Here is a 24,829-nt window from a genome sequence, read left to right as displayed (position 1 = left end):
AAAGATGAAAGAGGATGCAGTGAAGTGAGGATGGAAGTACTGGGAGACATGACCTCAGCTCAGGGAAAACTCAGGTAAATGTGCACTACTCAGGATTAAACCAGCAGCAGGGCTGGATTTATAATTATTTCCAAAGATTTGAGTCATAACATTGAATAGCAGGGATTTTTTTTGCATCTGTAGAACAAAATAATGGAGTATTTGTTAGTCTGCCATTAAAAACTTTGCCAGGTTGGGATTCACATCAATATGCTCTTCCCCCATATAAAACGGGAGCATTGTCAAGGACTCATGTTCTGCATATGAGGTGATTTCCTAGGTGCAATTAAAGCTTACTAAATTTTTTGGCCGTAACCGGAGTCAACTCTTGTCTTTTACAGCAATTACTTGCCTTTGCAAGCACATACTGCTGGAGAGCCACCATTTAATTTCACACAGCTACACAAGATGGTGGTGGTAAATCATAGTCCATGCTGGTACAGGATGAACTTCAACCAGAATTGGCTAGACACAAATGCTCCGTTACTTCCTGCCAAATCTGCGCACAACCTACACTCCTTAGAGGTGTTTCTTCAGCCATCACGTCAGTGAGGTAACGAATGATCTGTCCCAGGAGGAGGGTTTTGTGCCAGCTCTTCTTGTTGCAAAGAACAGTGCTTATTCTTCTGCCAGACATTTGCAGGGTTTCCATTCTGTTCTTCCAAAAATGATGTCTCAATCCAATGTACTTCGGTAAAATTAAAAGGTGTGGACCTATTTTTCCTCCTTAAGATGGTTCATAGATTTCCCAACTTGGCCAGCCTAAGGTGCATCCATTAGGAATAAAAAATAACCAAAATCTAGCAGGTCTAATGAAATGGAAAATAGTGTGTCATGCAAAGTCTGCATAAATGTCCGTATCTCTCTGTGCATAGTCAAAGTCACCTGGTCTTCAGGTCAACTATTTTCTAAGCTATAAAGCCTGCATGAAGAGAAGGTGGATTTCTTCTTCCTCATTGCAGTAGCTTTCTCCCCATTCTCAGTGGCTTCTTGCTCATTGGTCATTTGGTATATTGGAGAGAATTAGTTGAAAACAGAAGCTTGAATCCAAGACTGACAGGCAGCAGAGAGGGGCAGTGTGTGTTCAGTGTGTAATAGAGACAAGAAAGAAAAGGGAGGGTTTTGTGAGTCACAGCCAAAGTCCAGGCTGAAACTGGTCAGCATACACTGGACTTTGTGAAAGAAAGTCCCTGAAGTATGCATACATTCAACAGTCTGCTAAGAAGTGCAGGTTTAGTTGGCACATAGTTTCTTCCAGTTGACACTTAGCAGTTATAAAAACAAGATAAAAGATAGTGAAAAAAATCCCTAACAGACATCAGAACTGACATGAAGAATGCAGTGACCAGTAGTTTAACAGACAGTACCAGGATGCCCAGAGGCAGAAGGTGTCCTCTCGACTAGACAGAAACATTGATAATTTGGATGTGCTCTCTTACTCCAGAACAGTTCTCAGAGCAAAAAGCATAATAGTAAATGAAGAAATATGCAGGTTAGTTTATCAGTTGATGTAAAATATCGCAGCTCATTTGGATTGAATGGACCAAGGGTAGTTTTCAACAACTGAGGATACAATTCTCTGTTTTCACGTAAACACTATCCCCTGTAATGGTAAAAGACAACACATGGAAATTCCTCCTCATGATCTGGCAGCAGCGCAGCAGATAGTCTTCTGGAGCCACAGGCTGCTGTGGAGCTGATGAATGTCCAGAGAGCTGAGCTGATGCTACTGCAGTAAAAAGTGTATGGGACAGGGTGTCTGCCATGGGTTCAGGAGGAGCTTCACACCGCCCTTCCGGATCTCTAGGCAGCAGCAGTAACTGGGGGGGGGGGGGAAAGGGGGTGTGTAACTAATGCAGTATCCTGCACCACAGGATGTGTGATCACAACCAAGATGGTCAGCAGGGCCACGCTGTTCTGAATTCTGAGATGTTTCAAATAATACATTTAACAAAATGTAATGAAAGTCTAGATTTTCTGCAAGCAACATGGTGGGATGCAGCTGATACAGTCTTCAACATTGTAGTTATTCACAGTAAAGATCAAGTTACTATCTGCAGCAGCACCACAAACATGAGCTGTCCTGGCTTCACCCCCATTTCCACAGTCCACAGCAGTCCCTTTGTTGAGGTGACATGAATATTTTCTGTTGCTGCATCCATTCTCTGCAAGGGTGCATTGGCCTTGTAACGCTCCTGTGTGTGAAAACTAAATTTGCTCAGTCCCCCAGCTCCAGGGCATCTCTTGCGTATCTGTGGGACATCTGTAGGAGACAACTGCAAACTGGATGAGGCAGGAAGACTGGGCAGGGTTAGGAAGTGCAGGAGCTCCGTGGCCTCCAGGAATGTCTGGGGCATAAAGGGTAAGTGAATGGTGGCTACTGTTATTTTCCAGCGGGACCAGTTACAGCTGTTTCTCCTCTTTTCTTTCCAGTAAAGATTTGAAATATGAGCAGTCTGAAGAGCTGTCTACTGGTAAAAAGTAAAATCTAAAAGAATGGTTGTGGGCCTGGAGGCACAGGTACCTCCTAGCATGGGGAAGGAAAAGATACACAAAGCTCCCCTGAGCAGGGGGAGGAAAGCACAGCAAGTTCTTGTGCAAGGGGAACATGGAAGCTCTGGCAAAAGCAAAGGGGAGGTGGGCATGGACTCTCATTCCAGCAGCAACAGCCTGGGCCTCAGAGATCAGTGCCAGCAAGCATCTGGTGGGACACTTTTGTGAAGGCTGTGAGGTACTGCTGAAGGGTGGAGAAAAATATATCTTGAGATTCAAATTTTGGCTGTCGGAACATAGTGATTTGCATTTTTCAATCACTTTTGAGCCTCCTTTGAATTCTTCCTTGGTCTTCTGCATTGTCTATTGCTGGCCTTGATTTTGGGAGCCCTAGTGTGTGCAGTGAAGACAGCCTACACATGCCAAACTAACTGCAGTGTGTGATGGTTTCCTCAGCATCTGGGGACCGAGTCATCCTTGATTCAGAGCAACCATATTTGGTTAAAATTGTAGTTTGCTGTTGTAATCCATGTGATGCTGTTTGGTACTGCGAAGTTGTTTGTGTCATCTGCCAAATAAATCACTGCCTGGAAGCTTCTCTTTCAATACAAGTATTCTTTGCCAGCCACTGTGGGTTTTTTATGTGGAGGGGTGTTTTTTTGGGTAACAGTCTAGGTCCTTTAGTGCTGCCAAATAATCTTCCCTTCACCCATGTGGTACAGCATGTGAGGAGAGCAAGCCATTGCTGCAGATTCCCTATTACTGCAGCAAGCTAGCTGCAGAGTCCAAGGTACTCAGGGGTGTTCAGCTGTACAGAGGTCAGAGACATCATGATAAAATACAGGCAGATTTCAATTAATGGCCTTTTGAAGCTTCTGAAACCAAAAGAGACAGATGCATTCAGTATCTAGAGGATTTGCACGCTGTCAATCTGTAATTGAGATACTCGAGATAAAGTTCACCCTCGCAAGACAAGACAGCAGAATGGGCACCTTGTGAATAAAGAACTGTGTGAGAGCAAAGGGCACTTGGGCTCACAACAGCACAATTCAGCACTAGCAGTTTCACTTCAAGAGCAGGACAGCTGGAGGAGAGCAATGCTTTGGGCTGCTCCTGCTCCTGGGCTTTTAGTTGCATTATTATTACTTTCTGGACTGAGCTGTGAATCAAACCATCACAAAAATACGAGGCAGAAGAGAACCACTTATGAGGACCAGTAAGTACCATTGCTTGCAAAAGCATTTGTCAGATGATGGCTTCTGAGTGCCAGTAATGGGAACAGAATGGCTTTACTGCAGCTTTTTTACATGCTCTTTGGCAGATATGTGTAACTAAATGATCTCTTTGTTTTTTTGCAAAATACAACAGGCCTCGTTTGTCCTCCGAGCAGGGTAATTTAGTGTTCCATGCTGGCTCCAGCAAAAACATTGAGTTTAGAACGGGACCTCTGGGGAAAATAAAGCTCAATGAAGAAGATCTTGCAGAACTCTTTAGCCAGGTGATATCATTACTTTTGCTTAATATGTTATTGGTTTCACTTTTGCACATTAATATGTTAATTGTCCTAGTAAATGCTTGATGTGTTTTCTATGATTGTTATTTTCTATTATCTACATTGATAGTCCAGTACGAAAGTAAGCTATTGCAGACTTGTAATCATTCCAGTACCGAAAATAATTAAAAGATTCAGTTGTGTGTGTAACACAGGTCAATCTATTTAAGTGTACTTTATAACAGTAAAGTTAAGCAAGAACAAAACTTTCCTAAGCTTTTGAAAACCCAAAGCTTGTTTACATTTGCAAGCTTTTGAAAAAGCCAGGCTTGTTCCACTTTATCTTGCTTGTTTAAATTTAGGTGAGAGAAAGTAACACAGAGATTCAAGAACTTAAAAAAGCCAGCGGTGCCTCTCAGAACACGTCTCAGCAGGTCTCTCTGCTGACCTCCAGGGTAAGCCGTATCTTTGTGTTACCCTCCAGCATTCCCAATTTTCTGTTCCACCGATTAACATCATTGCCTGTTTCATTTTAGTATTTCTAGACCTGAGGGAACAGACATTCCATTCCATAGGTGAAATGAGCTATAGGGGGTTGCGGTGGAAAGACCTGTGCAATAGTTTTGTCTCTTCCTTGCAACTGAAGGTTTTTCTCCAGCAGAAGATTTTGAAACCTTTGTCTGACCTAGCTCAAGTGTCTTTTGTTTCAGTGTTGCCACAAGTTCCTCATAGGAAAATACTGTATAACCTAAGAGATCTACCGTTAGGGAATTGTGCAAATACATATCCATCATATTCCTTGATTCAGTTCCAGCTTGCTGTTTGTGGTTATAGGCCACTGAGTTATTGTAAGCCTTTCCTTGGCTTTTGGTATGTTGTCTCAGACCTCCATCCTTCATGTGCAGATGAGCACCTGAACAGTGCAGCTGCAATATTCACGTTCTCAGTGCTGAGCATCTGAATGGATATTCACAAGACTGAGTCTTGGCTTTTTGAGGCCAAACTGGGATATATTCAGGCTGTCATTTTCTGCACAGCCAAACCCACCCAAATCCCAGTGAATGGGGCCTGATTTCGTAGAATCATAGAATGGTTATGGTTGGAAAGGACCTTAAGATCGCCTAGTTCCAACTCCTCTGCCATGGGCACGGATTTGAACCTGATTGTCAGGTTGCTGGTTTCACATACCAGCTATTCTCTCAAAAGAAATCATTTTATTTGACTTCCAGCATCCAGCAGGTACCTGTGTGGTCACTCTCATACCAAGCACAATGTATTTGCATTTCTCTTGCAGATTGCGAGTCTTGATAACCAACTTCAAAGCTTAGAGCAGGTAAGTAAATGGGAAGCAAACTAAATATCAAAAAAGAAAAAACCCAACCCCTAGTCAATAAAGTGCTGATTAAATGCAATGATTAAATAGCTAAATTATTTCCTTCCTCTCATGAGTTACTCAGGAAAACTGTTTTTTGGCAACAGGAGGTAAAAAAAAAAGCTAAGATTTGTGGAGGAGGTGAAATGTCTTCTTACAAAACATAAACTGTGTAGGAGCCTGCATTTTTTAAAGGAAAAACAGTTGTAGACTCCAGAACAACAATGTGATCCCAAGGACAAGTAAACTCTTCCTTCACTGATCTGTCAATATGAAGACTGAGAATACAAACTGGATTTTATATTGTGCTGGAGATAGCTAATTTTCAACTGTGACTTGCTTTTTAACTGGGCTTCTGATAAGCCACAGCTAGACCTGCCAATAGAAGCAGTTGTCAGATGAGTTACCCATAGAATCAAAAAGATGAGATGTCCCTCCATCTAGTCTCACAGTCTGCCACTGCTAAAGAGCAGTCTCTATTAATATTTACTTGCTACAGGCCTTTTCTCATCTTAATGAGAAGCTCAAAACCTTTACAAATCAACCTTGCTGAAAAGTAAAAAGGAGGCAGGGAGGACACAAAGAATGAAAACAAGAATAGAAGTTTGTCTTGAAAATAAATGCTAATAGAACCCCAAATAATCAGGAACCTCATTTTCTGCTCTTTTCCTGGGTTTCAGGCTATCCAGAGGAAAGCCTGCAGTAGTAACCCCTGTGAGAACTCTGGGACCTGCATAAACTCTCTGGATGGTTTCTTTTGCCTCTGTCCCAACAACTGGCAGGTGAGTCTTTAGCCTCAGTCTTTGAATAAGGAGTGTATATTTTAACTATAAGGATACTTGGCTCAGGGTAATTTTGATGAAGCATAGCATCTTAAGGTTGCTCAGGACAGAGTGAGTTGTACTGAACAGCAAAGTAGCAGTACCACACTCATTGTTTGGTTGAAGGACAACACGTTTAACTTCTCAACAATATCGATATATACCAAAAAATATGAGGTCTGAACCATGGGGGCAGACCCTGCACTGTTATATGTGTGTGATGGCCCATGAAGTCAGTGATGCTTAGCAGTTTCCACAGCAGGGAATTAGCCTTTGGTTTTTGCTGAGCAGTGAACTGAACTGCATGCCTTGCTGTTGATCTTTCACAAGGGTAGAGAGGGAATGGGGGAAGAGGAGGATATTTATTCAAGCTCAGACAAGCAGGACAAATAGGGGTGTAAGTAATCAACCCCATTATGAGTTTTTAAACCCAAAGACTTCACTGGCAAAGGCTTTAATGGTGCTGTTATATGCACTAGAGATGGAAAAGTTGTACCTTCCTCACAGTCTGTCAACTTGAAAGCTGTTCCAGCAAGATCTAGGTCAAAATTGCTTTCAGTCTTAATCAAGCAGTCTGAAACAAAGTTTTCTGAGCCCTTTGCTAGCGAGGTTGGGGGAGGGAGGATGACAGTACTGTGCTGTCCATATGCTTTCTACAAGCATCTGAAATATTTTATCCCCCAGCTGGCTGATAACCAGGGTCACAGAAACACAGCTGAAAAACAGAGTTTTGTTATAATGTATCATAAGGCAAGCTGTGTTGATAGCAGCCCATGGTTTGTGTATCTTTAGAAACTATATTAAACATTGGCTCCATGGTTTGCATCATTTCTCATTTATTTGGAAAATAAACTGGTTTTCCATTTCATCTTAGGGCCTCCTGTGTTCGGTGGATGTTAATGAATGCCAGATTTATGCTGGAACAGCATTAGCCTGCCAGAATGGAGCCACTTGTGTGAACACACCAGGCAGCTACAGGTAACTTTCCAAAACTATAGACACAAAAATCCTATGTAAAATACTCTGCTATTTTCTGTACCCCGTATCACACCTGCAGCACAAGTTTTAGGAATAAGTCTGTTTCATACCTATGCACTGTAATCCCTTGCAGTCTGAGAGAATATAAAATCCTTAGTAAACCATACGCCAAACCTGCTGCAGACACAGAAGGCCCCCTGAAGCCACTGCCTGCTGTGACGCAAGAAGAGCAGCAAGAATTAGGTTTATCACAGCAGTGCTGGGGAAGAAGGCTGCAAACTGGAGGCTGGCTCCAGTGACCGGTCCCTCTGCTGTAGGTGTAGATGCTTTAATAGAAATTTGCTGGGATATAGATGGGGTGGTGAGATGTTGCATGTTGGTCAGTCATCAGCACTCGTCAACATGCCCACCTAGCACAGCCACATTGTCATCTCTCTGTTAGCTCCTACCCCTTGAGACTAACAGGCATGAGGAAATGAAGGAGGTCAACACTTTTGGCCCAGCAAAGGCTTTCTGTTGTTGGAAGCCTCCTGAATATATCGGTACCCTTGGTCACTGGCATTCCCAGCAGACTGCATAACCCTGAGAAATGCCTTCACTCCTCAAGAAAGGCAGGCATTGCAGAGACTGCAGCAGAGCAAGCAACACACAATGCTGCCAGGGTGAAAGGGAGGAGGAATGCTGTGTGCAGCTGGCTGGACTAGAAGGGTGCCTGGGCTGCTTGTGCGCGGGCCCCATAGGCATGAGGTTCCTGAACTGTATCCTCTGGCTGTGCTCAGCTCCTTAGGAAACATGCTCTTGTTTACAGGGCAAACCAACCTGAGTGTTCTGTATCTTATTTACCCAAACATCAAATAATCTGGTAAATAACTAACTTTCAGATGTAATATGAAGCTATCACTGTGCAATGGGAAGAAGCAGTCTGGAGAGTACGCCACAGCTTTCTGCAAGGAGTTTTGACTCCTGCTGCAGCATGAAAATCTTAGCCCCCACAAATATTTGCTTGGCATCACACAGGCTTATAGTGCTTTGTCAGCTCTTGGAAGAGCCTCATGCAAAGGAAGTTCTCCTGCAGTGCTCCTCACACTTCAGTGTTAGCACAGAGCCTGCTGAGGTGTCACTGGTATGTGATCCTTCCTCTCAGCTTTTCTTTGATTTTAAATGATTGCCTGCAGCTGTCCCCAGCACTGACATTTGCCAAGGAAATTACACACAAAGCAGCTTGCCTTTACCTATTGTTTCTTACTGAGCTCAGGGATGTGAGCTCAGGTGTGTGAGTAAATTAGGATTTGTGAGGACAAACCCGCTGCCTTTCTCATGAATGTGGTCATTGTGTTAGTACAGTCATGACTCCCGTAAGTTTTTTCCCCAATGTAATCCTTGTCCTCCTTGGTGCTTGCTGAATCAGTGCCTCCTGAAATGAGCAAAGACCTCTTCATCAGTCATCCAAATCTTAATATTACTGCTTTTTCATTGCACCCTCAGGATTATTGATTGGTCCTTTCTCCAGTCCCACTGTACTGTCTTCAGAGTCTCCCTTCACAGTCTCCCTTCACAATCTCCCATACTTATTTCTGAGTACCCCCCAGATGCTAAATCCAAACCCAGGTACAAGGTGATACAGCTCTTTTCAACAACTGTGAGAACATTGTTGCTAGATTTTCCGGGACCCAGCAACCCAGGTATCCCCACTCCTGCTGTAGTGTAGTTACATTCACCAGTGTGACGAAGGAAAAGGGTGATATTTAACTTCTCATCAGATAACGCCAGGGGAAGGGCAGTTCTGGATTAGGTACTGTGAAATGGAGCATAGTGCAGTCTTCACTCCCTCTTCAGATTCTTCACCTGCATGTTTCAAGCTGTAATGCAGGAAAGCATTAAAGTATGAGGAAAAAAGAATAGGTATCCAAGAAATGCCTTCCTGAAAAAGGAAGATATTTAAGGAGACATTGCATCAGTTGGGTGAAAGGTTGTGAGAGTTCCCAAGTGTATCACATTTTGTGTCAGAATCCAAATAACAGGGGCCTCACCATAACGTGCTGTCAGCGATGGGAAAGAACAGGAGCAGTTCCAAGCAGCAGTGCACCCCAATCTGGCTGAAGCTCCCTGCAGTGTGACTTACTTCTTCAAGCTGTTCTCTGAGCAACTTCAGAGGGGTAGCAGGTTAATCTTTGTCAGACCAGGCAGGAGTGAGTGGCATTGTCCTCCTCCTTTGAAGCCAGTCAGATTGCCTTGCTGTGTCCTTTGGAGTTGAACACGAAGCTCTGAATGTACTTTGAACATGCAAAGGTGATCTGGTTCTCTGACCTGTTACCTCTGTGCTTGCTCAGGTTGAAATACTGCACTACAGTGGTCTATCTGGTCTATCTGGCATCTCTTAAATGCTGTCTCACAATACTGCAGACTGCAGTTAAGCATTAAGCTGTTGTGGGTTTTTGAAACCTAAGTTTATGTGGGTTGCTTGTCCTGGGTGCAGTGTTTAGTTATCTGCAATTACTTTATCAAACTAGTGTTTCAGCTGAGCATGTGACAGTGGCAGGGACAGTAGTAGCCTATTAAGATATTGCTCCAAGGTCCTGACCAGGTGCACTCAAATACCTTTTATTCAAATTCTGCAGATAAATGCTTTTACAGGATATTTTTCCTTAGCCAGCTTAAAAGTGATCCAGGAAAGCTGTTTACCTGCCATAAATCTGTGCGAGAAGCAAACATCAGCAGATGTTGCAGCATATAACTTGCACCCAGAAAAGTGTCTCACTGTCGTTTTAATGAAAAGCTGGTGAACTGGAGGAGGCTTCCTATAGGCTTGTGTCCTTTTCAGTTGTATTTCAGAGCCTCAGTCTGTGTGAAAATAAAGGGCCACAGAAAAGAGAAATGTTTACCTGATGGCATAGAAGTTCCCAATTTCAGTTCCACCTCATATGTACAGTGCTGTGTCTAAAGTGTGCCCCTATAAATGACAACATGATCTGCAAACCAGACCACCCCAGTAGAATGCCTCCCTTCAGCCCACTGCTTTGCTCTTCCCACCCCATGAACCCCAAATGCTTCCTCCTGCCCACCATGCTTGCCTGAGAGCTGAGTTACTGCTGAGACAGCAGCTGCCACGTGTTGAGGTGTGAGCGTGAAGGTACCCTGCTCGGTGGGACAGCCCAGACATGGCATTTCTGCGTATTGCTAGGGGTAAACGGTTAGGCATTTGGCATCATAACTGTCATAAACTGAAACACAAAGTTTAGGTGCTTTGTGACTGAAGTGGGGATTTCCAGGCTGATATTCTGTTGAAGGCTCATGTTAGACATTTCTAAAGGTTGTGGAATCACTCATAGGATCGGACAGTCATGGGTATGCACAAGCCCTACATGATTCTTGAGTCTCTGCTGAGCAGGAGCCTTGCTTCTGTGCACGGTTATTAGTGGGGCTGTCAGTATAGCTCAACAGACAGATTTCATGAGGAATACCACATAAGGAGAGGATGTAGGAAAGGATCTGGTTCAAGACCATCTTAAAAACCTGAACGTGCACAAGTCCATGGGACCTGATGAAATCCACCCGTGGGTCTTGAAGGAGCTGGTGAATGAAGTTGCTAAGCCACTGTCCATCATATCTGAAAAATCATGGCAGTCAGGTGAAGTTCCTGACAACTGGAAAAAAGGAAATATAACCCCCATTTTCAAGAAGGGGAAAATAGATGACGAGGGGAATTACAGAGCAGTCAGTCTCACCTCTGTGCCTGGCATAATCTTGGAGCAGATTCTCCTGAATGGCATGCTAAGGCACATGAAAAACAACAAGGTGCTTGGTGACAGCCAGCATGGCTTCACTGAGGGGAAATCCTGCCTGATCAATTTGGTGGCCTATGATGGGGCTGCGGAACTGATGGACAGGGGTAGAGCAGTTGATGTCATCTACCCGGACTTGTGCAAAACGTTCGACACTGTCCCACACGACATCCTTGTCTCTAAATTGGAGAGACATCAATTTGATGGATGGACCACTCAGTGGATAAAGAACTGGCTGGATGGCTGCATGCAAAGAGTTGTGGTCAATGGCTCAATGTCCGGCTGGAGACCAGTAACGAGTGGTGTCCCTCAGGAATCGGTGTTGGGACCGGTCTTGTTCAACATCTTTGTCGCTGACATGGACAGTGGGATTGAGTGCTCCCTCAGCAAGTTTGCCAGTGACACCAAGCTGTGTGGTTCGGTTGATACACTGGAGGGAAGGAATGCCATCCAGAGGGACCTTGACATGCTTGTGAGGTGGGCTGATGCCAACCTTATGAAGTTTAACCATGCCAAGTGCAAGGTCCTACACCTGGGTCGGAGCAATCCCAAGCACAGCTACAGGTTGGGCAGAGAAGAGATTCAGAGCAGCCCTGCAGAGAAGGACTTGGGGTGTTGGTTGATGAGAAAATGAACATGAGCCAGCTTCAGTGTGCGCTCGCAGCCCAGAAAGCCAAATGTATCCTGGGCTGCATCAAGAGGAGCGTGACCAGCAGGTCAAAGGAGGTGATCCTGATCCTGCCCCTCTACTCTGCTCTCATGACACCTCACTTGGAGTGTTGTGTGCAGTTCTGGTGTCCTCAACACAAAAGAACATGGAACTGTTGGACCAAGTCCAGAGGAGGGCCACAAGGATGATCAGGGGACTGGAGCACCTCCTCTATGAAGACAGGCTGAGAAAGCTGGGGCTGTTCAGCCTGGAGAAGAGAAGGCCCCATGGAGACCTCATAGCAGCCTTCCAGTATCTGAAGGGGGCTTATAAGGATGCTGGGGAGGGACTCTTCATTAGGGACTGTAGTGACAAGACAAGGGGTAACGGGTTCAAACTTAAACAGGGGAAGTTTAGATTGGATATAAGGAAGAAATTCTTTCCTGTGAGGGTGGTGAGGCACTGGAATGGGTTGTTCAGGGAAGCTGTGAATGCTCCATCCCTGGCAGTGTTCAAGGCCAGGTTGGACAGAGCTTTGGGTGACATGGTTTAGTGTGAGGTGTCCCTGCCCATGGCAGGGGGGTTGGAACTAGATGATCTTAGGGTCCTTTCCAACCCTAACTATTCTATGATTCTATGATAAATGGAAGAGTGGGGAATTGTCTCTTACTACGGCAATATATGATCTTTAACAGCTATATGAAGACCGCATTTTGATTTTTCTGCCTGCTTTCGCCATTAGCTGCTCCTGTACTCCAGAAACCTATGGGCCTCACTGTGCCTCGAAGTTTGATGACTGCCTGGGAGACTCTGAGACACTCTGTGGGCACGGCATCTGCATAGATGTAGACAGGGATCAGCCCAACAAGGTAAGGAGCAACACGTAAATCTCCTTTTACAGCACAGCATGAATAAACTAATGCTGAGCATCATAGAACTGTGTAGCACATACTGCAGCTGAAAACCAGCAAGAAATGCCACTGTACAACATAACCTAACATTTCTGTTGTCCTGAAGACAGCAGAAAGGATTGAAAATGCCTTGTGTCTTGTTAGAAGTACTTGTCAGAAGTACTTGTCACAGTATGAGATCTACTACTAATCGTAAAGAGCTTGGGAGTATAATTTGAATAAGTAAAATCTTATTTGAAGAATAATATCTTTACTGGTCATTATTTGAGCTGTTCTAACTTGATAGAATATTTTATTACTTAAATGATTAAGAAGGACAGACATAATAAATCTTGTTTTTCCTTGGAAAAGTCATACCTGTGGAACACTCTTTGTGGCCTGGGATCTGCAGCGGCTGCATAGCAGCTGCATGGCTGCTGCTTATCTTTGGTGCTCCTCACTGTCAGCTGGACTTGATCCCAAATTCCAGGCGCAAGCTCTCCAAGTGTCGGTGCTGGGTGGACGATAGCATACACTTGAATAGTCTTCTGGAGCAAGCCAGCTCATTGTTTTGGGGACAGAATCTGGGTACAGGATGTTCACTCCAAAGGGACATATGGAACATGCCAGCTTTGGTTCTTTCCACTCACAGCAGCCCTCCAAAACTGCCCTGCCAAGCCTTTTCTCCTTAACACTCCTATACACCCAAGCACCATTCCAGATACACCAAGTATTCTTTGTGCTGTGCTATAAAATAACTTCTTTGGTCAATTTGTAAAAGTGTTCACAACTCATCACTTGTTTTCTGCCTGTTTTTTGTGGAAGAAGCTTTTCAAAAGGGTTCAGTGTTGGCTTAACAGTGTCTGCTCCTGTGACAGTCAACAATAAAGCTCCCATTAGCTTTAATTGGACCAAAGCAAGATAAATGCTGAAATCTGGCCATTAGTACAATTTACGAGAGAGAAAACTCTTTTCCTCAAATAAAACGCGTATTTGAAATTTAATGTCAGTGCTCCACACTGCACAGAATACTGAACAGTTTTCCTTAAAGAAAACAGATGAGCTGATTTCAGGTTGCTTACACTGATCTGTTTACCCTGGTTAAAAAGCAAGCTGATGACTTTTAATTATGTTTATGTACAGTTCATAATTGCTGTTCATTTTCTCTGGGAGCTTTGGGGTAAATTGCAGGTTTCTTTTATGAACATAATGAATGAGCCTGTTGTTGCTTCTGTAATCTAAATAGATAAATTCAGAGGAAGAAATAGACTGAGAAAACTACCAAAGCAACTTGTAAAAGAGAATGTGCAAACCATGTAATGCTCTGAAAGCTTTCCTGCTATAGTTTAAAAGACATTTTATAAATTGAATTCCTCCTGTGTTTTTCTTGTCTGTTCTAACTGTCTTAAATATGTAATGTGATGTTTACTGTGGCAGCCCAAGTACCGCTGTATCTGTGACACTGGCTGGATGTCCCCTCCTGGCAGCCCTGCCTGCAGTGCTGATATAGATGAATGCAGCCTCCCTAATCCACCATGTTCGCAGAATCCACTTGTGCAGTGCCACAACACACCAGGCTCCTACTCCTGTGGTCCCTGCCCCACAGGTATCGTGTCCTTTCATACTCTCAGGTGGGTAGGGGGTGGCTGTAGGGAGTACTGCCTCTATGTCATAAGCACAGTCACAGGATCCAGATGATAGTAACTCCGTGAAATGCTTTGGTCTGTATTCTAAAGAATAAATGTCTACAGGTTCTGTCTTATCTAGGCAACACAGGCAGTCTATCCTAATGTATGATTTATCCCATCCTAAACTAAGCATATAAATAGGTCTGGTGTACCCTCATGTGCAGAGGTACCTTCATGTTCATCATGTCCTATTACCTTCATGTAATATGTCCGCAGCACTTTTGTAACTTTATGCTCACTGCCTTAAGGCAATATAAAAACCTAATTGTCCCCTCAAACTGTACAACTTGTGATTCCTCTTCCTGAGTTGAGTAGGTGGTGGGTATAGGAGGAGTATTTGAAACATTTAACCAGAGTTACGATAAAGCTTTGATGCAAGTTGTACATGTGTGCGCTAGACCAGAACAGTCTCCTCTTTAGGTTAAAGTGTGGAATATCCAGGTTACATTAAAAATAAAACATTCCTGCACGCACATATCCATCCCGTTGTGTTTGTGACCTATTTTTCAGACCAGTATTAATTTTCATCAGTTACGAGAAGGACAGGTCTGCTCTTGGGTTAGTGAAGTGTCAAGTCACAGTTTTATGCTCTTTGAAAAGATCTGGTCAAAGCAGAAAATGAGAAGGCCACGCATTTTCTATTTTAACGTCTTTCCTGTGCTGCTTCTTAGGCTGGCAAGGAAATGGCTACAGTTGCCAAGATATTGATGAATGTGAAAATAATAATGGAGGCTGCTCAACAGCACCGATGGTTCAATGTATCAACACAATGGGATCCTTTCACTGTGGGGTCTGTCCACCAGGTAAAATGGATATTTTTTTGGCTGATGAAACTATAGAAAGACCTAAAAGATGAAGATTCAACACATTTGAGCTTGTCTTATGGTAAAGTTAAGAAGCTGAAGATCGATTTTATGTAAAGAAGTATCACATACACAAAGCAATACTGTAATGTGGAATGCAGAGTACACGTATATTCAGACTGTTTCAGCTATTAGTTGAAATTTTGTAGAGTATGTCTGTAACAATGATCCCCTGAAATGCATTTCTTTTGTACTAGGTAGCCCTTTTCTGTGTAAGTATTCATTTGATGAAGTACTTCCTTTGTAAGATTATTAATGGGAAACAAAAACTGCATAACTATGATAGTAATTTTGTTGTCTGTATTAATCGAAAGGATACCCTGTGTGCCATAAATCAGCCGTATTGTCTGTCTCAAAAAACCCTTGATATTTCACGCTCTGAATGCTGTCTAGGAAAGTAGTATGTCTGTTACAGTACAAGTCATGCAGTGGAAGTCATGACTTACATCTTTATAATATGTAGTTTATGATTGAAATATTTTATGAAATGCATGCAACCAACACTAGAGAGACTAGCAGGAAAATTGACCTTCCAATTGCTATTTAAATGGCAGTGGACTGTAGGTAGCGAAGACTCAGTTACTGAGTGCTGCAGGGTTATCACCATGCTAGAAATATGGCCTTGGATGAGTTTTGATGTGGTGGTGCAGCGGATCTCATCTCTGGCAGTGCAGAGTCTGTGCTCCAGTGCTTCTCTCCTGCGGAGCCTCCCAGGAGGAGCTGTGTGTTGTGTTTGAGACCCGAGGGCAGCTCTGATGCGCAGTGGAAGCCTGGAGGTAGTCGTGGTTGGCAGATGCATAGGGAGGGCAGCACATGGTGACTGAAAGAGCAGAGCTTCTATGGACTTACTGAACTCAGCTATGTTTGTCTAGCACTAATACAACTGTTTTCTAAAATCATGGGAGGATTTAGTTGCAATCAGAATCCATCCATGCAATGGAGGAAAAACAGGTTTTACTTCAGTGGCTATCTCCACCCTTTTAGCTGCAGAAGACTATGATTTTACACCACAAATTAGTCTTTTGCTCACCGGATGATTGCTTTGATGTCGATTCTCAGAGAGCACAGTTTGTTACAGACTAACTGTTATTTACTTCTGAACAGGTTATGAGGGAGATGGACAAACATGTACACAGGTTGATATCTGCTCAATAAATAATGGAGGGTGCCATTCTTTGGCTACTTGTACCTCAGGTCCAGGTACGATGCTTTCTTACAGACTGTAAGTAATACCAATGTGAACCCCAAGGAGGGTTTGGTTAGGCTGAATCCACTTTGTAGCAACATATTTAGATTGCAGCCCCTTCTCCACAGTCAGTTTTGCCTCATCAAAAGGAGTTTACAGGCAGGTTAGCTAAAGCCAGCAGGCTTTTTAACCAACACTGACAGAAACAGATTTAGGCTCCATCAAAGTGCAGGTTTAATCATAAAAATGTGGAGACCTTCGCCTTACCTCTTTGATGGGGTATTCCAATTTCAGCTGCTTCTACTATTCTCCTTTCTATTAATATCCTTTGACTACTCCCAATACTTCTGATGAAGTTGACCTTGGACTCTCAGGTGCCCACAGCAAAGCAACACTAAGGTATTTCCATGGCCAAACTGGACAGTAGCCAGGGAATGTGTCAAAAGATAAAATAAGTTAGAAATATTATTAAAACTCTGCTTCAAAATGTCAAGGACCTTTACTGTCATTGGTATTGTTGTTGTAACAAGAACTGAATTACTTTCTGTATCTTGTCTCATTTCCCAAGGGTCAATACCGTTTTGTTCCTGCACATCTGGGTACACTGGAAGTGGATATGGGCCAAACGGGTGCTCTCCTCTCAGTGATACCTGTCAGCTGCAAAACCCTTGTGCAAATGGGCAGTGCTTGGTAAGTACTTGGCTCCTGACTATTAGTGAGAATGTTATGTAGTTTTAACTAGCAACAACAGGGAGCCTGGTGAGACTGAAAGCTGAGTGCGCACTTAACTAAGTGTAATGAGGCAAGGTCAGTGGGGAGTGGGAGATCAGCAGATATACCTGGAGAAAACAAAGTGAGTTTCAGGGCATACAAGCAATTTCTTTGTGTTTGAAGTAGATGCAGCAATCTTGGCACTAGCAACTTGAGAGACTGCAGCTGGTACTCCAAGCTAATGATGGGATGCTGGTGCTGGTAGGGAAGAACTGATGAGTGGCAGTCCCCTGTGGGACAGGGAAGTAATTTACCACCTTGTGTCACAGAGGAGTTACCCATGACAACAAAACCAATAAACCGTTGACCTCAGACTGTCAATATCCAGTACAGTTAGTGATGTGTGCCTAGGCTGATGTGAGAGCCCTCCTGGAGTCTCAGGCTGTATATAGGGATATGGAAAGGGTACTTCATGGGGATTGGTTGTACTCCTGCTGGTAGCCAAGTGTTTTGGACCTTAACTGACACTGGTGGTGTGAATTCATTCTCGTGCACAGCAACCATTTAGTTTGTTCATATGGACACTGTGAAGGCCTTTTGGCTTCCTCAGCGATGTGTGGTGTGCTCAGGAAAGTCTGTGCTGCAGACCTAGGGATTTTGATAATTCTGTTCTGGAGGACATTTATGATGATGATTTTGGAGAAATGTTCACAGATGATCTAATCTAATCTACTTTTTCTGACTATTCAGAAACTATTTATTTTAGTCAGTCTATTAAAAACCATTATGTCTTCCCCTAAATTTACCCTAACATACAACTGTAGGCAGTCATGGCTATGAACTACTCCGTAAAGATAACAACACAGTCAGATAATTCAGTAAAGGGGCTACAAGAACATATGAAATGGAGAAACAGCAGAGCTACATTTGGCCAGTGTAATGACAGATGAAATGTAACATGCATGAAATAACAGAAAACACATTTTCACCTTCTAAAGCAGCATTCAGAGCACTAAATACACATCAAAATCCTCTTCCATCACATTGAAAATCTCTGTTCAGGACACAAAGGACATGAACAGAGAACACAGAAGGAAATAGAGAATATACAACATTGGTTGTATGTCATCAAAGATGGGATTGTTAGCATGTACCTTGGAATACATTGTTCTTTACTTGTAAAAAATGTTCCTGTAAAACAAGAAGTGTAAGGGAAGAGGAGACGTAAAATGAAAACAGTTAAGTATACAGAAAAACCTGATTATAAGGAAAAGTAGTAAAGGTTGAGACAAAGAAATGGAAGAGACACACAGAATAAAGAATAATGCAGAGAAGGCAACAGAATTGTTTCCATTGAATATTCCTCAGGGTGAAAATGAAAGTTAACAGCCCACATAACTGCAGTGCAGACTTCCCAGGAAACAGGCTTGAGATAAATGACTTATAAACCACTGTTATCTTGACTTGCTATTTATAAGGTTTAGATAATATGATTGACTTGTTTCTAGGGTGATTGTTTCAATGCCAAGCAAACAGTTCTCTGAATGGCTAAATGAATACAGATTCTGGCTTTTTAGAAAGTAATTTGAAAGAGCCCTGCAAAGAAATAACTTAATAGAAAAAGAAAGAGCTAGATAATCTGATTTAGCTTTAGGTTTATTTTGGAACTCACCAGTGACTATAAAGGCCATTAAATTCCAAAGATTTTATTTCTTTGCTCTGATATCTCCACATAAAGTAAGCATAAATACCAATCTTTCTGCCAACTCATTCTCATCGAGTTTATTGTATTTGATTATATCTGTAGGCAATGATCTCTGGATATTTCTGCCTGTGTAATGTGGGCTGGACAGGCCCTAACTGTACAGAGAATATTGACGAATGCGTTAGCAACCCATGCCAGAATGGGGGGACCTGCACCGATGAGGTCAATGGCTACTCCTGCGAGTGCACCAGTGCCTGGACAGGACCACAGTGCCAGACTGCCCAACAAGGTACAGCCAGACTTCCCCCCCCCCAGGAGAAATGGGCCACCAGACTGCAGATAGTAGATGCTTGATACATATGATTAATATGTGAATAAGAACCAAGTTATGATGGGGAAAAAAACCAGCATTCTTCTCAGTGGATTACAGGTCCCAAGCCAAAGTTCCTTGATGTCAGTTTTCCATGAGTTTTGTTTATAGCTGCTTTGTTTAGCTGTAGGAGTGTAACAATTGATCTGCAGGCCCACTGGCCTTGACTAGATGCCAGATATACCAAAATCAGATCTCTGTTCCTGAGAAAGTGATCTGGTAAGCTGGTTGAGAAAGAAGATCAGAGACCTCATAGCAGCCTTCCCGTGTCTGAAGGGAGCCTATAAGGATGCTGGGGAGGGACTCTTCATTAACCACTGTAGTGGCAGGGCAAGGGATAATGGGTTCAAACTTAAACAAGGTAAGTTTATATTGGATATAAAGAGGAAGTTCTTTATGGTGAGGATGGTGAGGCACTGGAATGGGTTGCCCAAAGAAATGGTAAATGCTTCATCCCTGGGAGTATTCAAAGCCAGGTTGGACAGAGTTGTGGGCAACATGGTCTAGTGTGAGGTGTCCCTGCCCAAGGCAGGGGGTTTGGGACTTGATTATCTTAAGGTCCTTTCCAACCTTACCTATTCTATAATTCTATGATTCTAAGATCCGATACAAGTAGAACAGATTTACAAGAGAATACATTAATATTTATTTTATGCATACTATTTCATTTGTTGTGAAGCTGAGATGTCCTGACATTCTTAGTCAAGAGGGAAAGCCAGGAACAGTTTCCAAACATAAATTTAATGAAAGAAATATTGTGAATGAAAATGCGAGACCGAGTTTTATAGAGTGACTGAAAGGTTCTGTCTTTAACATTTCTTCTCAGTATCACTTTTTCTGTTTGTCTGGGATTTTTTTTCCATTAATTTTAATTAAACAAGGTCAGAATAGCATTTCAGTGAGCATCCCTGCGGCAACCATCTATCAGATGGCTTGTATTTATTGCAGGTTGCTGTGAAGAAAGCAGATTAAATTTTCACAGAATCTAGACTGTAAAACTTGCACTGAGCCCCTGTGAAATATGGTCTATTTTAGAGCAGCCTTCTGAATCTAAAGGGGGCCTACAAGGATGCCAGAGAGGGACTTTTCAGCCAGGACTGTAGCAATAGGACAAGGGGTAATGGGTTTAAACTTAAACAGGGAAAGTTAAGTTTAGATATAAGGAATAAGTCCTTTACTATGGTGAGGCACTGGAATGGGTTGCCCAAAGAAGTGGTAAGTGCTCCATCCCTGGCAGTGTTCAAGGCCAGGTTGGACAGAACCTTGGGTGACACGGTCTAGGATGAAGTGTCCCTGCCCACGGCAGGGGGGGGTTGGAACTAGATGATCTTAAGGTCCTTTCCAACCCAAACCATTCTATGATTCTATGATTCCATGCTACTTCAGGCTTTTTCCTATTTTGCTTAAATATATAACTAATAATATTTTATTATCAAGCACATATAAAAATATGTATATATATATTTAACCATTCATAATAGGAGGGATATAAAATCAAGTTTTATCCAGTGAGAAAGTATCAACTTTTGGTTTAGTTCCTCATCAGGGGAAAAAATAATACATTTTATGACATGTTAATTCCGGATGTGGTTGAGAAACGGTGAGATGTTTGAGGTGGACACTTAGATTCTTTTTACCACTCACTGAAACAAAATACTTCAGTTTGTTGAGAATCAAGTGTTTCTTTAACATCAGTTCAACATTTAACTGGAGCTGCTTGCTGTACACCATAGCTATATGTGCATTGTATTTTGAGTGCTTTATAGACATATTTTTCTGTAGGTTTGGGATTTCTAGTTCACAGCTCCTATTCACTGAATGACTCAGTGAGAAAAGAGACAACAGCATTTCATGAGAGGTATCATCAGACCCAGAAATCTGACCGAAAAGAGTAAATGGGACAATAAAACACCTGAAGGATAACTTCAATGATGGACCATTACTGAGAAAGACAATTTTGGATCATGTTAGCTTCAAAATATCATTTCACTGTAGGTGAAAAATTTAAAGACTCTGGAGAAATTTTAAGGAATTTAAAGAATTCTGAGAAAAATTAAATAAATCTGGAGGTAGCCTTCTGGAAACAAATTCGTTTATGGACATTTTCCTGAGATAGAATCAACATCTCTTGGCAGTATCCATATATTCCAGCTAAAAATCTTTGTTCTTTTTCCAGGAACTACTTTTCTCTCAGGGAATAATTTTGCTTAGTATTTTGTAATGTCATTCCACTTTAGAGGAAATTCTGGAATCTTTTATAGATGTATCTTTCACCCTTGTTTTAGATGTGTATGAAGCTAGAAAGTTAGGGGTTTGAGTCTGTATAGTGATAGCATGAATTAATTAGTTTAATTTTCTGTCTTTTTTCTGCAGTTTGTGGAGGGTATCTCTCAGGCTCCAGGGGGACTTTCAGTTATCCTAACAACCCAAACAGCCAACAGTACAACAGTGGAGTCAGCTGTGCTTGGGTTATCCAAACTAACTCCAACAAGGTAAAATAGAGCTGAGGTTAAAGAAACCCTCACTCTGCAGGACCCCGTAGCTCATCAGAGCAAACACGACCACCTTCATGCCACATGTTCCAATATTGTCATCCAATCCCCTCAGAATAAATAGCTTTGCAAAAAGAGTAAGTTTCAGATCCCTACAAGCCATCAGGCTCCTTACCTAAAGAATTTGCCTGGGTTACCTTTTCAGGCTTTTTCCTATGCAACTGAAGGTTAGAATTTCTTCACCTACCACCAGCTAGAGAAGGTGCCATTAGTTTATGATGTGATCTGTGAATAGCTGCATGAGAAGAGCTCTGCTCTGATGGGCTCCACAGTTGGTTTGTGAGCTAAGTGACCCCACAGAAATTTTATGTTTCTGATTTCTGAGCACCAGAAATGTGGAATTCATATTATCAATGCCTTTGTGTAGTAACAGCGTTTGAATACATTTAAGGATTAATTTTTAAATGTTGCACTTCAATGTTCGTTCTGCTTCTGATCTGCAACTAACACTTCTACTTGTGTATAAATAACAGCTATAAAATATGTTATTTCACACTTTAGCACTTAGATTTCTTACTTGGGATCTAAATATTTGATCTATTTTTGACATTTCATGGAATGAATTAAGTAGCTTCATAAATCAGTGGTTGCTAGTGGTTTATACAGCATTATCTATATGTATAATATATATGGATATACAATGTGTATTCTCAGCTTTAAGCCTGAGAGCCACTCCTGTCTTCAGCAGAGCTATCTTAATGCACATCAGTGAGGAATCTGAACATATATATATAAAACTGTGAATGTCACTAAGTATCCAGTGTAGGCTTGGGATACACTGTTTTATGTGTGCAAAAAAAAAAAAAAAAGATAATTTAATTTTTTTAACTGCCTTGACAATACTTTAACCATAGAAGGAATGAGAAATATTACTTATCTGATGAGAAAACTTCCATGGAGAACATGAAATGATGTATTTTATGCATATTTCAAGCCTTTCACATGGCTTGAAATAGATACATATCTATATTTCACACAAACACAGGTAAATGGTCTCAATTATTAGTTTATAGACAACTTCCCTGTCCTAATTCTTTCCTTTTGACCCTTAAGGTTCTGTAATATCTTCTTCTGTCCTGGAACTTCTCAGGAAATGGCATAATGGCTCCAAAGCTTGTAGGTTCTCACAGCTGCATGAACACATGTATCTGCTCTTTACAGGGTGTCTTAGCAGATGAAAAAAAAAGAGAGTTTTCTTGTTTTGTTAATTCCCATTAGATTCTGCGTATTGCTTTCCCATTTTTCCATCTGGAGTCAAGTAATGAGTGTAACTCTGACTTCCTTCAAATACACGATGGGCCTTCAGCGTCAATGCACATGCTGGGGAAATACTGTGGCTCCTCACCTCCTGCAGAACTTTTCAGTTCCCACAACTCCCTGTATATTTGGTTCTACTCAGACCACACTGTTACAGCTGGAGGTTTTACTGTTCAGTGGGAATCTCGAGATCCTGGTAAGTTTGATGAAATGCTTAGTAATTTAGCATTTTTGCAGCTTTGAAGCAAAATGAACGACTTGTTTCCTCTGATTAGGAAGCATTAGGAGAGGTAGGACAGTATTTTACTAGGGAGTGGAGCTGAAATGTCACTTTAAAACATTTAAACTCCAAATCTTTTTCTTATTACATCTATATAAATCAGCTTTGCCTGGAATTATTTTTTTGGTTTTTAATGAAAACAGTTTTGTGCTAGGATAAAACATGGACACTAACTGTGAAGTACAGAAATTCAGATTAATTTTCTAAATCCAATCCAAAACACGGTGCTTTTGATCATTCTCCTAAAGACATTTCCATCATAACTGGGAACTGTTATGCTTTTATAACTGAGATGCAGAATTAATTGTAAAATAAAAAAAAAAGTAACTTGGTTTGTTCGGTTTGATATTTGGTTTTGAATTTATTTTGAATCCCAAGTGATACTTTGTTTTGACACTACTGGGGAATTCATCTGACCTGACACATGGTGTTCTGCTTTTCTGTTAGAATGTGGTGGTGAGTTGATGGGTACTTACGGCTCAATAAGCTCTCCAGGATACCCTGGTAACTATCCTGTAAACAGGGACTGTTTCTGGACCATCTCAACCAGTCCTGGCCTCCTCATCACATTTGCTTTTGGCACACTAAGCCTAGAACACCATGAAAACTGCAGTTATGACTATTTAGAGGTAAAGTGTAATTGTGGATTATGACAACATTTTATGGCTATGTTATTGCAAAACAAGATATTTCAAAACTTTTGTACATACAGACATGAAAATTCAGTCCTGGGTTGAAATGATCATTTGTACTTATTTCAGCCATAAATGCACAATCAGATACGGGCAATGTAACAGAAGGAGGGTGAGAGCCTGCTTCACTGAAGACAGTAGAATCTTGTGACTAAAGGTGACAGGATTCAGGCAAAATACCTGTGGGAAGCTTTCACTTTCTTACAAAGTTCAGTTTCCAAACTCCTTGTCAGATGTCAGCCCACAGAGTATTACCATGCTAAGGTAAACTATTACGAAAAGGAATCTAATAGTAATAGATTCAGTCTGTGACTTGATGTGTAAGCTTAAGGCATTTTGGCAGGTGTAATGGCTACAGGACTCACCAGTATCCAGTCATGGAAATGAGAAGCTGTTTTAGAATAGCATGTTCTCCAAAACTGCAGTGCAGACCATGATTTCAGGAAAGCAGTTCAACAGCAGATCTCCTGATACTTTCTCTTTTCACAAAACTCCTCCTAGGAACAAAATCGCAGCTATGCTGGTGGGTCTATTTCTGGGTTCCCCTGTGTTTGGCGGAAACTTCCTATGAGCTTTCCCTCCATTTATCATCTACAATATCTCCTAGGCCCCCTGAGATAACTTTAAGAGTGTTACTACTGTTTACAGTTGGGACAAATCTATAACCCTAAATGCTGTTTTATCATTCTGTCTAGATTAGAGATGGTCTTCTTCCACAAGACCCTGTCCTTGTTAAATACTGTAGCACTGGGACTCCACCTCCACTCCAGACCACTGGTCCATATGCATGGATTCATTTTCACTCTGATGACTTTGTTACTGATAAAGGCTTTCACATTCTCTATACAACATCTCCTGGTAAGTAAAATTCAGCGTTAAAGGCTGATCTGTGACCTTTCTAAGATATAGCCAATAACACATGAATGGATGCAATGAACACTTGCTATTTCATAATACAGAAATCCTCTTTGATTTGCAGCCTTTGTACACAGGCAGCCTAAACTGAAAG

General features: G+C 42.0%; 1 protein-coding gene across 2 annotated transcripts in view; it reads left to right on the top strand.

The window, feature by feature from the left end:
- Positions 1-3,400: 3,400 nt before the first annotated feature.
- CUBN (cubilin) overlaps positions 3,401-24,829 on the top strand; it is a 142,036-nt gene continuing 120,607 nt past the window's right edge. For both annotated transcript variants that reach the window (XM_057432738.1, XM_057432737.1), the window contains exons 1-16: positions 3,401-3,748; positions 3,901-4,030; positions 4,387-4,479; positions 5,319-5,357; positions 6,077-6,178; positions 7,092-7,195; positions 12,369-12,495; positions 13,954-14,122; positions 14,876-15,007; positions 16,172-16,267; positions 16,822-16,943; positions 18,772-18,958; positions 21,413-21,531; positions 22,810-23,044; positions 23,576-23,757; positions 24,516-24,678. In XM_057432738.1, coding sequence (XP_057288721.1) covers positions 3,630-3,748; positions 3,901-4,030; positions 4,387-4,479; positions 5,319-5,357; positions 6,077-6,178; positions 7,092-7,195; positions 12,369-12,495; positions 13,954-14,122; positions 14,876-15,007; positions 16,172-16,267; positions 16,822-16,943; positions 18,772-18,958; positions 21,413-21,531; positions 22,810-23,044; positions 23,576-23,757; positions 24,516-24,678 — 2,119 coding nt within the window. In that variant the 5' untranslated portion in view covers positions 3,401-3,629. The remainder of the gene's footprint in view (positions 3,749-3,900; positions 4,031-4,386; positions 4,480-5,318; positions 5,358-6,076; positions 6,179-7,091; positions 7,196-12,368; positions 12,496-13,953; positions 14,123-14,875; positions 15,008-16,171; positions 16,268-16,821; positions 16,944-18,771; positions 18,959-21,412; positions 21,532-22,809; positions 23,045-23,575; positions 23,758-24,515; positions 24,679-24,829) is intronic.

This window comes from Pezoporus wallicus, unplaced genomic scaffold (assembly GCF_028554395.1).
Source record: "Pezoporus wallicus isolate ANWC-B61680 ecotype Strahan unplaced genomic scaffold, APGP_CSIRO_Pwel_v1 scaffold_2584, whole genome shotgun sequence".
NCBI classification, from domain to species: domain Eukaryota; kingdom Metazoa; phylum Chordata; class Aves; order Psittaciformes; family Psittacidae; genus Pezoporus; species Pezoporus wallicus.
The sequence above is the reverse complement of the archived record's forward strand: the minus strand, read 5'-3'. Positions and strand labels throughout refer to the sequence as shown.